The sequence below is a fragment of the Chionomys nivalis genome, chromosome 8 (genome assembly GCF_950005125.1).
Source record: "Chionomys nivalis chromosome 8, mChiNiv1.1, whole genome shotgun sequence".
Classification (NCBI taxonomy): domain Eukaryota; kingdom Metazoa; phylum Chordata; class Mammalia; order Rodentia; family Cricetidae; genus Chionomys; species Chionomys nivalis.
Window position 1 is genome coordinate 76,405,949 of NC_080093.1, and position 17,135 is coordinate 76,423,083.

At 38.0% G+C, this 17,135-nt stretch overlaps 1 protein-coding gene across 1 annotated transcript in view; it reads right to left on the reverse strand.

Annotated features, from left to right (window-relative positions):
* Window positions 1-12,002, reverse strand: part of LOC130879912 (phospholipid-transporting ATPase ABCA3-like) — a 122,611-nt gene extending 110,609 nt beyond the window's left edge. The window contains exons 1-4 of the mRNA XM_057778736.1: window positions 11,943-12,002; window positions 9,621-9,873; window positions 7,042-7,169; window positions 2,550-2,691 (exon numbers count right to left, since the gene is read on the reverse strand). Of these exons, the coding sequence (XP_057634719.1) occupies window positions 2,550-2,691; window positions 7,042-7,169; window positions 9,621-9,873; window positions 11,943-12,002 (583 nt within the window). The remainder of the gene's footprint in view (window positions 1-2,549; window positions 2,692-7,041; window positions 7,170-9,620; window positions 9,874-11,942) is intronic.
* Window positions 12,003-17,135: the final 5,133 nt, after the last annotated feature.

The window sequence follows — 17,135 nt, forward strand, 5'->3', positions numbered from 1 at the left end:
GACCCACAGCCAGACATTATGTAGAGTGAGAGACTTTGAACACTCAACTCTAAATTGGAAATCACTATCAAATCCTTTCCCTCAGGGCTCAAGGGATTCCATGGAAGAAGAGGTGGAAGAATGTAAGACCAAGAGGGGATGAAGGACACCAAGAAACCAAGATCCTCTAAATCAACACGATAAAGGCTGGTAAGAACTTAGAGACTGAAGCAGCATGCCTATCATGGTCTACAGCAGGTCCTCTGTGTACACATTATATTATGACTTAGAGATTAGTGTTTTGTGGGGTTCCTGAGTGTGTGAATAACTGTGTTTCTGATTCTTTTGCCTTTTCTTCAGACTATTTTTCTTCTATTGCTTTGTCTTGTTCAACTTCGATGTGATGGTTTTTGTTTTATCTTATTTTTTTGTGTGTTTTGCTGTTATCTCTTAGAAGCCTATTCATTTATAATGAGAGACAGAAAGGGAGTGGATTGGATGGGAATGGAGGTAGGGAGGAACTGGGGGAGTAGAGGGAGAGGAAACAGTAATTAGGATATATTATGTGAGAAAAGATGTGGAGGCCCAAAAATGTGGAGTCTATTTCCACCTTGTCTGATAGTCAGAGAGTTTGGAGGTTGCTCAAAATTGTTGACAACAAGTGTAGTTACACATCCTGATCCAGGATGTGTGGTTACTTGGTTCTTTTGATATTAAGATGGCTCATACAAGTAGAACCATTCCACCCTGACAGATGGTCAGAATATGCAAGTGTATATCTGTTCCTTCTTTTTGTCATATGAGGTTCCCTGGGGAGTGGTTTCCTTCAGGATACTTGGTCTAGAGTTGCTTCTCTGCCTGAACAACAGAATGCTAATAACTTGATGTCTCAATGTGTTAAAGCAATTAACTGTTCCAGTTGTCATTTGTATCATGTTAAAGAAGTCTTTTGTTGCCTTTTCCCCCCTTTTGTATTGTGGTATAAAAGTGTATGGAAAATTAAATGCGGACAAATTTAGTATTCACTTGAACTCCCTTCAGGTACTATTCTATGCCTTCTGTTTTATTATTTTCTCATCTTTAAACACTCTTTCCTTATATTTCTCATCCCCATGCCCCTACACTTGGCAAAAGGTGTTTTTCGAGGCTGGTCCCTGACAAAAAGAATCTATTTTCAGTAAAAGGAAAACTATAGCTACTCTGCTTCTACATATGTATCCAAAAGAAACAAATTGGCATAGCAAGGAGATAGACACATGCTCAAGGTTATTGTGGCAGTCTTCATAGTAGCTGAGATACGGAGTCTGCCTAGGTATTCATCAGCAATGATGGCAAGAACAGAGGAGTATTATTTCACAATAAGGAAGGATTAAACTAAAATGATGACGCTAACACATCCTGTCCCAACTTTGTGCCTGCCTAGCCACTTCTTAGGCTTCCACCCCCCGCCAACAACCTTCTCTGCCATGCCAATGCTTTACAGACAGTTCATGACCTTGAACATAGTCCAAATATATCACAAAGTGTCTAGAGAATACCATTGAGTTTCAAAAGAAAGCCATTCTAAATCTCTCACTAATGTACCCTACCACTCATATACCTTGAGTACTGATGTAATTATGGTTTTATCTTTAAAAATGCTGTATCCCAGGTTAGGCATCAACAGACTTTTCAGAGGCAGGAGCCTGTTCTTGGTCTGGCCATCAATAAAAAAGTACTCAAAACATTTAACTGACTTAATCAGCATGGTTGTCAATAACTATCTTACAAGGATTACTTCAAAATCATGCACTTATAGCAACATGGATATAACCAGGGTTATATCCTGTCAAGTTAAATAAGACACATATAGGCAAACGAGTACTGTGTGCTCTCAGTGTAATTAAATAAAATTAATCTAAATACTGAACTATGATTATCCGAGGTAGAAGAGAAGCAAGATTTGATGCAACACACTGTGTATGTATTGAAATATTACACTGAACCACAGATATATAAACATATGTTCTTAGTTAGGATTTCTGTTGCTGTGAAGAGACACCATGACCATGGCAACTCTTACAAAGGAAAACATTTAGTTGAGGTGATGGCTTACAATTTCAGAGGTTTAGTCCATTATCATCATGGTGGGGGAGTATCATAGCACACAGGCAGACATGGTACTGGAGGAGTGGCTACATGTTGATATGCAGGCAACAAGACCCACCCCAACATGTGTTCCAACTAGGCCACCCCTATGTCAACAAAACCACACCTCCTAATAGTATCACTTACTTTAGGGACCATTTTCTTTCAAACTACCACACACATATAGCAAATACATATGAATAAAAGCAAAATTTAAAAATATGTTTATATTGATAAAAGAACTGAATGTACATACAATATGATATGTAAGTCTATCAAGAGTAAAGACTGAAAAATAGTATTTTTACAATATAAATTTTAATTATTGTGAACAATAAACATTTCTCTTTTGTTAAATAAATACAGATATTAAAACATAAGCATATGTATGCACTAGCATTAGACCATTTTGATAAAATAAGCATGCTGAAGGATCTTCTTACCAGGATTTCCCCCATCAATAAAATTTGGATTCCTGGGTTGTATAGGAGGATGATTAGGAAAAAGAAATGATGTTTTCCAGCCTAGCTTGTCTGGCCACCAGATGGTCCTCTGTGTACCAATAAAACGCAAATGATATTTTACCTGAAAGTATTAATAAGAAGTCATGTATGCTGAAAGTCAAAAAGAAACTTAAAAACAAATGTTAGCAATAAAGTTAAACCCTAGTAGAAAAACATGTAATTTTAAGGATGAAACCAATTTGATAGATTCTGAATGCCCAGCATTTCCAATGAGCAAGGCAGAGAATGTATATACACTAGACACATTTGAATTCTACTCAAAATACAGAAAACACATAAAACATGATCGGTTCCTGCATTTTTTTTAACTATAAACTGATTGACCCATTAGCTCAGGCTTCTTATTAACTCTTATAACTTATATTAGCCCATTATTCTTGTCTATGTTAGCCACATGGGTCAGTACCTTTTTCAGTGGGGCAGTCACATCTTGCTTCTTGTGTGGCTGGGTCATGACTGCAGAGGGAGCTTCCCTCTTCCCAGAATACCCCTGTTCTCATTGACCCACCTCTACTTCCTGTCTGGTTGTCCCACCTATACTTCCTGCCTGGCTACTGGTCAATCAGCGTTTATTTAAAACATAATTGACAGAATATAGACAAATGTCCCGCATCACCAGGACATGCATAAAAAGATTCTCAAGGGCATGCAATAAAATAAATGTAAACATATACTACAGAAACATAAGCTACCTTTTTTCTACTTATATTGGCATATTAAAAAGCTGAGCAATAAATGTTTGCAGAACTACAGACAATCAGGCACCTGAATCTAATCCTTGTAGGATGAATGGAAAATGCACACCAATGGATAGCATAACAACTAAGGGCTCAAGAGAGTTATGGTTCACCTAACTGGGGAAGCATGCTAGGCACTCTACATTGTTGCACTGTTTGCTAACAGTGACTTAAAGTTACACTTAAATACCACAAACAAAACATTTCCTTATACTAAAATCCCTGTTGAAAACCTACAGAACTGTGTTCCCTAAAAGCTGTTTGACTACTAGAAATACGCAAGGATTATTATAAGAGATCAGAAAGGGTGAGGATACAACTGTACACTGAATGAAAATTGACAGGAGCAACCCCATGCTAAAGAAAATTAATGCCAAAGTTCCAGAAGTAGTAATATATGGTGTCTGTGTGGAGCTCCTTGAGTAAATAGTAAAAATTCCAGATATGGGAACAGAGACACATCTGAATGGCCATAAATCTTGTGCCAAAAACTGTATATAAGCCTAAGTGAACCACTAGAATTTTTAAATTTTTTCAAATGTATTGTTATTACTGTGTGAATATATGTATATAAGATGGGGGGGGGGAGAGAGAGAGAGAGAGAGAGAGAGAGAGAGAGAGAGAGAGAGAGAGAAAGAGCACCCAGGTACACACATTGCATTGCCTGTATGTGAAGATCTTTCAGCAGTCAGTTGTCTCCTTCTGCCATGGGCTCCAAGGATCAACCTCAGTTTGTCAGGTTTTCTTTTTTTCTTTTTTCTTTTTCTTTTTTTTTTAATTTTTACTTAAAAATTTCCACCTCCTCCCCTCCTCCCATTTCCCTCCCCCTCCCCGTCCCTCTCCTGTTCAAAGAGCAGTCAGGGTTCCCTGCCCTGTGGGAAGTCCAAGGTCCTCCACCCTCCATCCAGGTCTAGGAAGGTGAGCATCCAAACAGACTAGGCTCCCACAAGGCCAGTGCATGCAGTAGGAACAAAACCCAGTGCCATTGTCCTTGGCTTCTCAGTCAGCCCTCTTTGTCCAACACGTTCAGAGAGTCCGGTTTGATCACATGCTCCATCAGTCCCAGTCCAGCTGGCCTTGGTGAGCTCCCATTAGATCAGCCCCACTGTCTCAGTGGGTGGGTGCACCCCTCGCGGTCCTGACTTCCTTGCTCATGTTCTCCCTCCTTCTGCTCCTCATTTGGACCGTGGGAGCTCAGTCCAGTGCTCCAATGTGGGTCTCTGTCTCTAGCTTCATCCATCGCCAGATGAAGGTTCTATGGTGATATGCAAGCTTGTCAGGTTTTCAAGGCAAGCACTTTCACCTACAGAGCCATGTCAAGTACCACATTACAGTCTTTTACTTAGAATGATGACATGATCTCATCTAAGGTTGAAAAGGTTCATTGTGATATCCACATGGATAAACAAAAGATTTTGTCAGGAACATAAACTAAAGAGAACTGGTATCTATTAGTTTACATTATGAATGAAATCATCAACAGATACCATAGTATTCATTCAGAAAATTACTAAAGGCTGTTAAGATGGCTGTGAGGGTAAAAGTACTTGCTGTGCAAACTTGAAGAGCCAAGTTTGGTTCCCACAACCCACAATAAAAGGAGAAAACTGAGTCTCCAAAGTTGTCCCCTGACTTCTACATGTGTGCTGTGGTTGTGGCTGAGTGCCTGTGCTCACACACACATCAAACACAATAATAAATAAATAAATAAATAAAATTTTAGAAAGAAAATTATCAAAATAGGCTAAGCACTAGAGAAAATTTATGGGAATTTTAACATTTGGAATTTCATTCAAGATTTGAGAACAGTCTGTAGGTAGGGAGAATAAAACTTGAAGATACTGTCTTAGGGTTTTACTGTTGTGAATAGAGACCATGACTTCAGCAACTCTTATAAAAGAAAACATTTCATTAGGGCTTGCTGTGGAATAATCCTCTTGTACACTGCAAAGATTTGTCTCTCAAACTGGTGGCCAATAGCCAGGTGGGAAATATAGGCAGGACAACCAAACTAAGGATGCTGGGATGAAGAAAGGCGGAGTCAGAGAGAAGTAACATGGGCATGCCGTATAAGAAAAGGTACCAAGCCACGTGGCAAAGCATAGATAAGAAATATGGGTTACTTTAAGTCTAAGAGTTAGCTATGAACAAGCCTGAGCTATTGGCTGAGCATTTATAATTTATATTAAGTCTCTGAGTCAGCTATTTGGGAAGCAGCTGCCAGTTATTTGGGAGCAGGCAGTTGGGACAGGAAAAGTCTGCCTACAGGGGCTGGCTTACACTTCAGAGGTTTAGTGCATTGTCATCATGGTGGGAAGTATGGTGGCACACAGGCAGACATGGAGCTAGAGAATGAACTGAGACTTCTACATCTGAATCTGCAGGCAGCAGGAAAAGAATGACACACTAGGTGTGACACGAGACCTCAAAGCCTGCCCCCTAGTGACACACCTCATTCAGCAAAGCCACACCTACTCCAAGGTGCTACTCCCTATGGGCCTATGAGGCCATTTTCTTTCAAACCATCACAGACACTTTGAGTCAATGAATATTGAGAAAACGCACATGTGCCTAAATCCTCATCAACAGATATAAAGTTTTATGTTACAGAGGGAAAGCTGACATAGATGAATGGAGCCTTGAAAATATGGGGTACACATTGAGATTACATGGATTCTACTCCTGCTTTCCCATAAGCACCTGTCTTAGAAACAGTGGGTGTGGCCCCACCTCTAGATTCTATAGATTGATAGCTTATTTCTATAACCACAGGATGGGATGCCTGTAAATTTTGCTAGAGGCTCCAAATTCAAAGCACTGCTCTTTCCTCTTCTTTCTGTAGACACCGCCAGCTCTTCTTCAGTCCTCATATCCTAAGGTTGAACTGATACAGCTAAATCTTCAAGTTTTTTGGAGATTTATAAAAGGAATTATACTGTCTTTGATTCAAAGAAAGAATTTCTGAGTTGGTTATCTAATAATAATAATAATAATAATAATAATAATAATAATAATAATAATAATAATAATAAAATGTCTCTGTCTTAAAGCACATCTTTACCACCCTGTATGCACTATGACAAATGCTGGTTAGTTAAGGTTTCCCCCCATTCTACAGTACCCTCCTGTATGTTTTGTGTTGCTATGATCACAATATCTGACAGAAACAATTTTCAAGGAATAAAGATTTATTTTGACTCAGTTTCAGAGGCTGGAGAAAGGCACAGCAGAGCAGAGTAATTCACACTGTAGCCAAGAAAGATAAGATCGGGAAATGCCAGGACTCTGCTGGCTTTTCCCTTTCACCTTTTATTTTGTCTGTACAGCCACAGGATATTGCTCTTCATATTTAGGATAGGTCTTCTTCCCTTAGTTGACCCTTTCTGAAAATACTTTATATATTTCTTAAGTGATTTTAAATCTAGTCAATCTGATAGTGAAGACTTATAATCGAGGTCTCTTAGAATGAGTAATGTGTACAAAGGTACTAAGTCACTCACAAATGGATTAATATTCTTGCTTTATGACATATTACTAATTTGTTATCAGGAATTATACTTTCTTCATTTGCAAAATTGGGCTAATAATAATTAATCTGTTAAAATATCTGAGACATGAAGGTACTATTATGAGAGCACAACTTGAAAACCCTTATATGAAAAGTAAAATCTTACCTGAAGTGGCAGAGGATCATTTTTGTTTTTGAAGCCACAGTCAAAAACAATAGCAGCCAGCACTTTCTGAGATGTATAATCAAACAGAATATACTCCTCAAACTCAGCTTCTGAAGGAAAGCCTCGAACTATAGGGAGATAAAAGTATCTGCTTAAAGAAAAACATCTCATAATTTTGTTTGAGAGGTAGGATACTACTTTACACAGATAAAAATCTACTAAGATCTGTGACTCTTATGACTCTCTTTCTTAAATGTTGACATGATTAACTAATGGACAGTATGGGTATAAAATCTCACAGGTGGTTCATAAATTTTACTATGAACAGGTTATATGGTGTTAGATGAGCCAGTAGCACAATGTAATCCAACAATCTATACAAACTGAAAGCATTCTCGTGTTTTTCTAATGCGGTGGAGTTCAGAGACGATGCACAGTTTCTTTGGAGGCGATAACAACACTCTAATGATTGCCATAGCGCTTGTATCATTCCAAGTACACTGAGGTCCACTGACTCATAAGTGTTAAATAAATATATGGTATGTTCAAACACTGGAGCACAGGGGATGCATGCTCTGTGACCCCATCAACAGGCTCTAGTGGACTGATGTGGACATTTTAAAATATTTCTCTTCTGACCTCTCCTGCTCTCTCCCATTCTCAGGCTTGTAATTCTAATAACTTTTGCCTTTGCTTCTCCCGCAAATCTCTTTCCGGTTGTCAGTCAAGAACTTTCTTTCCTTCCTACATCTGGCAGTTAAGACATATCTTTTAGATAGGTTCACTGGAGAAGTACCCCAACTGCCACACCCAATGCCCCAATCAGATGCAAGAAGACAGATCAGTAATTATCCTTCTTACCTAATGGCAGTTATGGTTACCTCTTCAGAGGATGTTAATGAGAACAAGTGTAGTAACTGAACAGGGCGCTCAGGGCAGGGACTACACAAAGCATGGTCAGGAATACCAGAAGGGAGTTCTAGTTTTTCACCTCTTCCTAAACGAGCATAGCCTAAAAGTTTCTATATGAAGGAAAGGGTCTAGAATTCCAGTACAGATATTGGTATCATCTTTGGAACTGGATTTCTAGATTTCCATAAAGATGGGTTATAAATATTTTTCAATTTTAGCCCATATCCTAAAAGATGTTAGGGTTACCTCTTCAGAGGGAAGAAGGACACAGAAATAAGGGAGAACTGGTTCCTCTGGGTCAGCAGGATGGAATTCTCTGGCATAGGTAGAGACCTAACATTTCAAGTTACCCAAAACATAAAAGAGTCAATCAAGTTTGATAAATTTATGACCTGGTCAGGGGACCCCCCACCCAGGAAAGCAGGATCACTTTAAGCTACGCTTTAAAAAAAAAGAAAGAAGGTGGAACAATTATTCCTTTAATGAGATAATGTACTTTTCCTTTCCAGAATTCTCACCCCATAGCCCAGTCCCTGAGTTACCACAAGGTTCAGCTGGATCTGACAGGAAGGCATAACATATATATATATAATGTGTGTGTGTGTATTATATATGTACACATATAAATACATGTATATCACACACACACATCCTTCCCTCCCTTCATTCCTCCCCTCTCTTGTTTTGTCTCTTTCCTTCTTCTTTTAGATGCTGTTGCTGCTTGTGCCTTGGCTTGCTTATTCTTTCTCTAATGCTCCCCTTCCCACCATGTAGCTGCTGTCCGCCATATAGCTGGCCTCCAAGCTGGCTTTTTAACTACAATAATATTTTTCTCTTTGAATAAACTTCAGCTTTGCTTATCTTTCAAAACTATATTTTTGAGTTATAATATTGCTGGTGTAGTTTCTAATTTATAGAGAACTGAAAGCTCCAGGGCTGAGGACACAGCTTAGCAGAAGGCCTGCCTGGCATGCATAGGACCCCTAGGTTCAATCTCCAGCACTGCAAACAAACCAACAAGCTGCAAGCCCTCAAACCAACCAATCTCCACAAAACTAGAACCTAAAGAGAAAATGTTGAGGGAATCTCTGTTTTTGACATTACATTAAGGTAGGAAAATACTAGCTTTAAATCAACTATAAGAAACAGAGTATGATTTTTAACTTCAAGAGGAAGAACCTCTATATTATATAATCACACTACAAATAACTTACATCTTTCTTATTGATCATGAATTTTGTATTATATCTAAGGAATCAACTAGTTCTAAGTCATAAAGATTTTCTCACATGCTCTCTCCAAAAGGCTTCATCATTTTACATTTATGTCTACAACCCAGTTTCAGTTAATTTTAGAGAAGATATGGATTTGTGTTGTCTTAACTATTGGTGTCTAACTGTTCCATTACTATTTGCTGAATAGATTTTCTTTCACTACATTCTGGTGCATCACCCTCAAAGTCATTCTGGCGTCAGTGCAATAAATCTACTTTTGGGTTCTCTGTTCTCACACCTATTTATCTAAGTCTCTTAACAATTTCACATTGACCTATCTATCACCAGCACAATGCAAGTCTTAATGGTAAGACATAGGATCCCCTTCAACTTTAACTTTTAACATTAGTTTGGTTTTACAGATTTTCTAGAAAACTTGAAGTTAGGTCTAACCTTTTATAGTGGTGTTGAGATTCTTCTTTATATTCTCAATGATTTCTGTTACCACATCAATGTCAGAAGGTATGTAAACCAATTCCCATTCCTTGGCATCTTTGATGAAAGAAGGCATGGTAACAATGGGTTGAGGTTTGAAATGATACGGTCCAGCAACGGTTATATTCGTAAGTGCACGGAATATCAATAGCATCATTACAAACAACAAAGCTGCCATGATTTCTGTTACTGAATTAATCATCTGCCTCTTCTAAAGGAGGAAAAGTTATTGATTAGCTTAAGAGTACATATTCATTGCACATCAGAGTTTTATTATATTTTTAATTCTGGACCACCATGGAATAAAGGGAAGGTGTATGCTTAGGACCTGAACTAAATCAGTGATTAAAGTATAGTATATATCCTATGCATTCAATTCTTATAACAATCTTATAGATAGCATTGAAAACAGGTGAAAATGTCATTGCTATTTGTCCATGTTCAGAGTGGACTATGGGAGTAAGGAGCCCCTTCTTCATACTGGAGCATGTATATCTCAAAAGTTCTCCTAGATTCTTTGTTCTGATGCTATGACAAGGAGGAAGGGAAATAGAAAACAGCTAATGATATTAAAAACAGGTGGCCTTGAGGACAGGTAGAAAGTAAAGATTTCCAAATGAGGTTGCTATTGCTTATCTCAAGTTATAAATGTACCTGTGCTAGGAATGAGAAGCCAGAAGCTCATTCATGCAGAGGACGTTCTGCCTTGGACTTTGTCAGGCACCCCAGTGCGTGTGTTTAAACCGTGCTTCCCCAGTCACTTCTGCTGGATGTGATCAGGGCAGATGGGATGTTCTGCTGTCCTTCTGCTGCTTTGCATTTGTTATTTTACTTAGAGTCCTCGCCCAATGGAGCATTGCTCTTTCTGGGATTCTCAGTCACAGACTGTCTCGATTTCTACTGAATTTGTAAATACACAAGTTTTCTATCTGCTGCTTTCCTTTTGTTCTTTTACTTTTGCTTGCTACACGCTTAATAAACTTACTTATTTGAAACTAAAACTATAGTTCTTATAAATCATTCTCTGGACAGAACAATCACTAAATTCATGATGCTTTTATCACAATGTCTCCTAAATTAATCTGATTGCTAACCTATTTAGAAAATTAGGCCATAGGGCAACCATAAAAGGACGAAACCAAACAAACTCCTGGACCCTCAGCCTGTTACAGAACCAAAGCAGAGTATGCGCTTCTCTTTCAGTAGTTTTGCCATGAAATACCAGGTTAGGCCAGAAGGCTAGGAGAAGCTCTTTGTGACCAGACCAATAATTGCTAGGATTTTATATAGCCACTTGAATGACCACTAGTAAATCCTAAATATCTCAGAATGGAGAGTAAATAAGGGGACAGAATTTTTACCAAAGAAAACCTCAAATAAAGATACCTTGATTCACTTATTCTGTGGTGACTTCAAAATAACTAATTTTAGAGGATACCCAGTTGGACAGCATATCATTAGTTATGCTCTATAGATAACATCTCTGATATGTGGATTATAATCAAGTTGCCTAGGTTATTTTCTAAGAACTTGAAGGCTACTTTGGTAAAACACTGGCTTTTTGAACCCTGCAGATATTTTATGTAACTTGAAAAATAAAAATCTTTGCCATCTCTGCTTTACTATTCTGTCTTAGGCCTCTGCTACTTTAATCTTTGGTCAATCTATTCAGTACTGAATGTAGACATGGGGATCACTTGAGCAATGTTGCATTCAAAACTCTAATTCAAGGTTAAAATGAATCTAGATTTGTCTACTCTTTCTCCCCTAGTTAGTTAGCATGAGCAGAAGCATGAGACTATATATAAAAGGAAGGAAAAGAGTACCTGAGTTTCAGGAAGTTCTCCATGTATTCCTAGAAAAGAAGGATGACTGTTCCCTTCATTAGCTTCTCTCACCATTACTTTAATACACGTCTTTAAAAAGTAGTCTCCACACTAACCTACAAGCAGGAGTGGAAGACACTCTTGTGTTGCCTTCCTTTTTCTCTGCAGCAGAAGCCCTTAACAAAAGCCTTATCTGGAAATTTTCTTCTGGACTTTGTATATTACTACCTCTAGGCATTAGGCCTGGGTTGTGAAATTCTCCTGAACTATATCAACTACCTATTCCCTTCTCCCCATTTTTTTCGGTCACTCTGCAGTATTGTTTCCTTGTCCTTTATATATTTGGAAGATCTACCCACAATTTTGAACTTTTCAAAAGTGCATGTACAGGTGTACACAGGCTGAAATGTAACAAATAGGCTCTTTTGAACATTCCCATGATACCTTTACCTACCTTTAATGTAAAATTTTTCCAGAGGAGAACTGTTAATTGTTTGACTATCAACTGATTCATCATTCTACCAAAAAAAAAAAAAAAAGTGTGCTCAACTCTAAGGATGAAAGGTGTTTTTCTTTCTTTTTCTTTTCCTTTTTTCTTTTTTTTTTAAATAATGGTAAGTTACCTAAAATGTGAGCAACAAACAATGGGATTATTTCTTTTTACTACTTTTCTCTTTAATCAGTCTTAAAATTGATAAGATTAATATCTGAAATAAAGCAAACTGTATTGATCCTAACTTTTCTAATAATATTCTTAATATAAAGATTCTTAATATTTAATGAAGGAAATGGAGAGTAGAGAAATGTAAGTATAATATGGTTCCATTTTTTCCAGGTAAAAATGATATAATAATAACAGGATATGACTTTTTAAAATATATTCCGTTCTTAATATATTAAGCATAATAAGTAAATCATCACTATTAAAGCAACAAATTAAAAAAGTAAATCAATGAAAAGTATCCATCAGTATGTTTTCATATGCTCAGAGTATAACACTCCATTCCAAGTGATGTATAAATATATTTAAATTCCACTACAGTATTTACTGCATATTTATTATACATCATCATATTCTATGCTAGCTGCTATTGAGCATAAAATCGTACTCCATTTAAGCTCTGCTGGTATTAATTTTAAGAAAATCAGCTTGAAAAACCACTCTATGGTGGACCTTCTAGCGTGACTGTTGAGAGAAGGTCAGTATCTATGTCTAACAGCAAAACAGCTCTTTAACTGCTGAAAAATAAAAACACAACCATTACTAGGTGTGGTGGCACACACTTCTAATACCAGCACTCAAGAGTAAAGTCAGACTGGTCTGCATTATCTGTTCTAGGTCAATGAGGGCTACATAGTAACACCCTGTCTAAAAAAATTAAAACAAAAGCACAGCTATTAAAAACCTTTAAAAATTAAGCCGGGTGATGGTAGCATACACCTTTGATAGCAGCATTCAGGAGACAGAGGCAGGTGGATCTCTGTGAGTTCGAGGCCAGCCTGGTCTACAAGAGTTAGTTGCAGGACTGGCAACAAAGCTACAGAGAAACTTTGTCTTGAAAAAAACCAAAAAAAAAAACCAACAACAAACAAACAACCAAACAAACCTTTAGGAGGAAACAAGCTCCACTGAGAGCAGAAGAAGCCAGGAGCAAATCCAGTCCTGGGAGCCAACCCAGTCCCAGGACATTGGTGGATCAGGACTCAGAGTCCCAGATCTTCACTGGAACAGGTACAGGGGAGTAACCACTGAGCAAGTGAGCCAAAGCCAGAGATCACTGAGGGTCTGGACATGAATCTGGGACCTTCAAGGGAGTAGAACTAAGCCAGGATCCCAGTGGGTCTGGGCATGAGTCTAGGATATCCCACGAACTAGGTCTGAGACAGGACCTCTGCTAGTCTGGGCGTGAGTGAACCTGGGACCTCCGAGGGACTAGGCAGGAACCAGACATCTGTGCAGGACAAGGCATGAGTCTGGGATCTCAGAGGGAGTAGGCCTAAGCCAGGACCTCTGTGGGTCCAGGCATTGGTCTGGGACATCAAAAGGAATAGGCAAGGTCAGAGCTTGAGTCTGGGACTTCTGAGGGAAGAAGCCTGAGCCAGTTCCTCTGTGGTTCTGGGCACACCCAAGCCTGGGATCTCCTAGGCAGTAGATCAGAGTTAGAAACTTTTGCAGGATCAACTCTAAGCCAGGGACTTCCCCAAGAGGGGAATCCAGATCAGGATTTACAGAAACAGGTCAAAGCCTGTAACCTAGGCCAAAGTAGGCCTGAGACAGTAAACTCCAAGGAAACAGAGCAAAGCACAGGAGTGCTGAGCTATCTCCAGGAACATGGAGTAACCAATGGGGTAACTAGAACTGTGGCACTGACTGTACCACGAGGAACCACCATCTGAGCTTTGGATTCTTTTGGTACCTAGAAGATTATTCAACAGAATCTCAGACAGCCCCAACCACATCTATTAGAGGAAAAGATGAGCACAAAAGTTAAGAACACATGCAAACCACAAAGAGAAACACAGCACCAGTAAAACCTAAAGACCCTACAACAGCAAGACCTGAACAACCAAATATACATGAAGGAGAAGAAAATGACCTAAAAAATAACTTCAAGAGAATGTTTGAAACTCTTAAAGAGGAAATGAGAAATTCTCTTAAAAAAATAGGGGAAAAAACAAACAAAAAATTGGAAGACATCTATCTAACAAAATAGACTTCAAACTAAAATCAGTCAAAAGAGACAGAGAAGGTCATTTAATATTAGTCACAGAAAAAAATCCATCAAGAGGAAATCTCAGTACTGAACATATATACAATGCCCAAATACAAGGGCACTGTCATATGTAAAAGAAACACTTCTAGCCGGGCGGTGGTGGCGCACGCCTTTAATCCCAGCACTTGGGAGGCAGAGGCAGGCGGATCTCTGTGAGTTCGAGACCAGCCTGGTCTACAAGAGCTAGTTCCAGGACAAGCACAGGCTCCAAAACCACAGAGAAACCCCGTCTCGAAAAACCAAAAAAAAAAAAAAAAAAAAAAAAAAAAACCACTTCTAAAGCTTAAATCATACATTAAGCCACACACACTAATAGTGGGAGACTTCAACACTCCCCTCTCACCACTGGACAGGTCAATCAGACCAAAAATGAACAGAGAAATAAGAGAACTAACAGATGTTATGTCTCAAACAGACTTAACAGACAACTATAGAATATTCTATCCAAACAGAAAAGAATATACCTTCTTCTCAGCACCCCATGGAATCTCCTCAAAAATTGACCACATACTCACTAACAAACAAACCTCAACAAACAAAAAAAAAATTTGGAATAACCCTATGTACTTTATCAGATCACCATGGTTTAAAACTAAAAGTCAACAGCAATACTAATTCCAGAAAACACACAGACATATGGAAATTAAACAATGCTCACTTGAATCATCGATGGGTCAAGAAAGAAATAAAGGGAGAAATTAAAGACTTCCTAAAATTGAATAAAAATGACCACACAACATACCTAAATTTATGAGACACAATGAAAGCAGTGTTAAGGGGAAAGTTCATAGCACTAAACACCTACATAAAGAAGCTGGAAAAATCCCACACTAGTAAATTCACAGAACATTTGAAAACTTTAGAACAAAAGAAGAAAACTCACCTAAGAGAACTAGACGGCAGGAAATAATCAAATTGAGAGCTAAAATCAACAAAATAGAAACAAAGAAAACAATACAAAGAATCAATGAAACAAAGAGCTGGTTCTTCAAGAAAATTAGAAAAATAGACAAACCTTTATCCAAACTAACCAAAAGGGAGAGAGAAAATATCCAAATTAACAAAATCAGAAATGAAAAGGGGGACATAACAACAGATACAGAGGAAATACAGAGAATCATTACTTCATATTTCGAAAACCTCTATTCCACAAAATTGGAAAACTTAAAGGAAATGGACAATTTTCTGGATAAATATCACTTACCAACATTAAATTGAGACCAGATAAGAAAATTAAACAGACCTATAACTGCTGAAGAAATAGAAACAGTCATCAAAAGTCTCCCGACCAAAAAAAGCCCAGATCCAGATAGTTTCAGCTCAGAATTCTACAAGACTTTCAAAGAAGAACTAATACCAATACTCCTCAAATTATTCCACACAATAGAAACAGAAGGAACATTGCCAAACTATTTTTATGAGGCTACAATTACCCTGTTACCCAAACCACAGAAAGACATTACTAAGAAAGAGAATTACAGACCATTCTCACTCATGAACACTGATGCAAAAATATTAAATAAAACACTGGCAAATTGAGTCTAAAAACACATTAGAACCATCATCCACCATGACCAAGCCAGCTTCATCTCACAGACACAGGGATGGTTCAATATACAAAAATCTGTCCATGTAATCCACCATATAAACAAGTTGAAAAATAAAAACCATATGATCATCTCATTAGATTTGACAAAATACAGCATCCCTTCATGATAAAGGTCTTGGAGAGAGCAGGGATATAAGGAACATACCTAAACATAATAAAGGCAATATACAGCAAGCCAACAGCCAACATTGAACTAAATGGAGAAAAACTCCCAGTGATTCCACTGAAATCAGGAACAAGACAAAGTTGTCCACTCTCTCCATATCTATGCAATATAGTTCCTGAGGTCCTAGCTAGAGCAATAGGTCACCAAAAGGAGATCAATGGGATACAAATCGGAAAAGAAGCCAAACTCTCACTGTTTGCTGATGATATGATAATTTACATAAGTGATCCCAAAAATTCTACCAAGGAACTTCTTCAACTCATAAACACTTTCAGTAATGTAACAGGATACAAGATTAACTCAACAAAATCAGTAGCCCTCCTGTACACATATGATAAAAGGGCTGGGGAAGAAGTCAGAGAATCAACACCCTTTACAATAGCCACAAATAGCATAAAATATCTTGGAGTAACTCTAACCAAACAAGTGGAAGACTTGTATGACAAGAACTTTAAATCTTTGAAGAAAGAAATTGAAGAAGACAACAGAAAGTGGAAAAATCTCCCATGCTCCTGGGTAGGCAGAATTAACATAGTAAAAATTCAATCTTACCAATAGAAATCTACAAATTCAACACAATGCCCATCAAAATCCCAGCAAAATTCTTCAAAGACCTTGAAAGAACAGGACTCAACTTCATATGGAAAAGCAAAAAACCCAGATAGCCAAAACAATCCTGTACAATAAAAGAACTTCTGGAGGCATCACATTGCCTGACTTCAAACTCTACTACAAAGCTACAGTACTAAAAACAGCCTGGTACTGGCATAAGAACAGACAGGAGGACCAATGGAACTGAATAGAAGACCTAGTTATCAATCCTTACACTTTCAAACACCTGATTTTGACAAAGAAGCAAAAAATATCAAATGGAAAAAAGAAAGCATACTTAACAAGTGGTGCTGGCATAACTGAATATCATCATATAGAAGAATGAAAATGGACCCATATCTATCACCATACACAAAACTCAAGTCCAAATGGATCAAAGACCTCAACATAAAGCCAGCCATACTGAACCTTATAGAAGAGAAAATGGGAAATAAACTTGGATGCATTGATACATGAGATGACTTCCTAAATATAACTCCAGCAGCA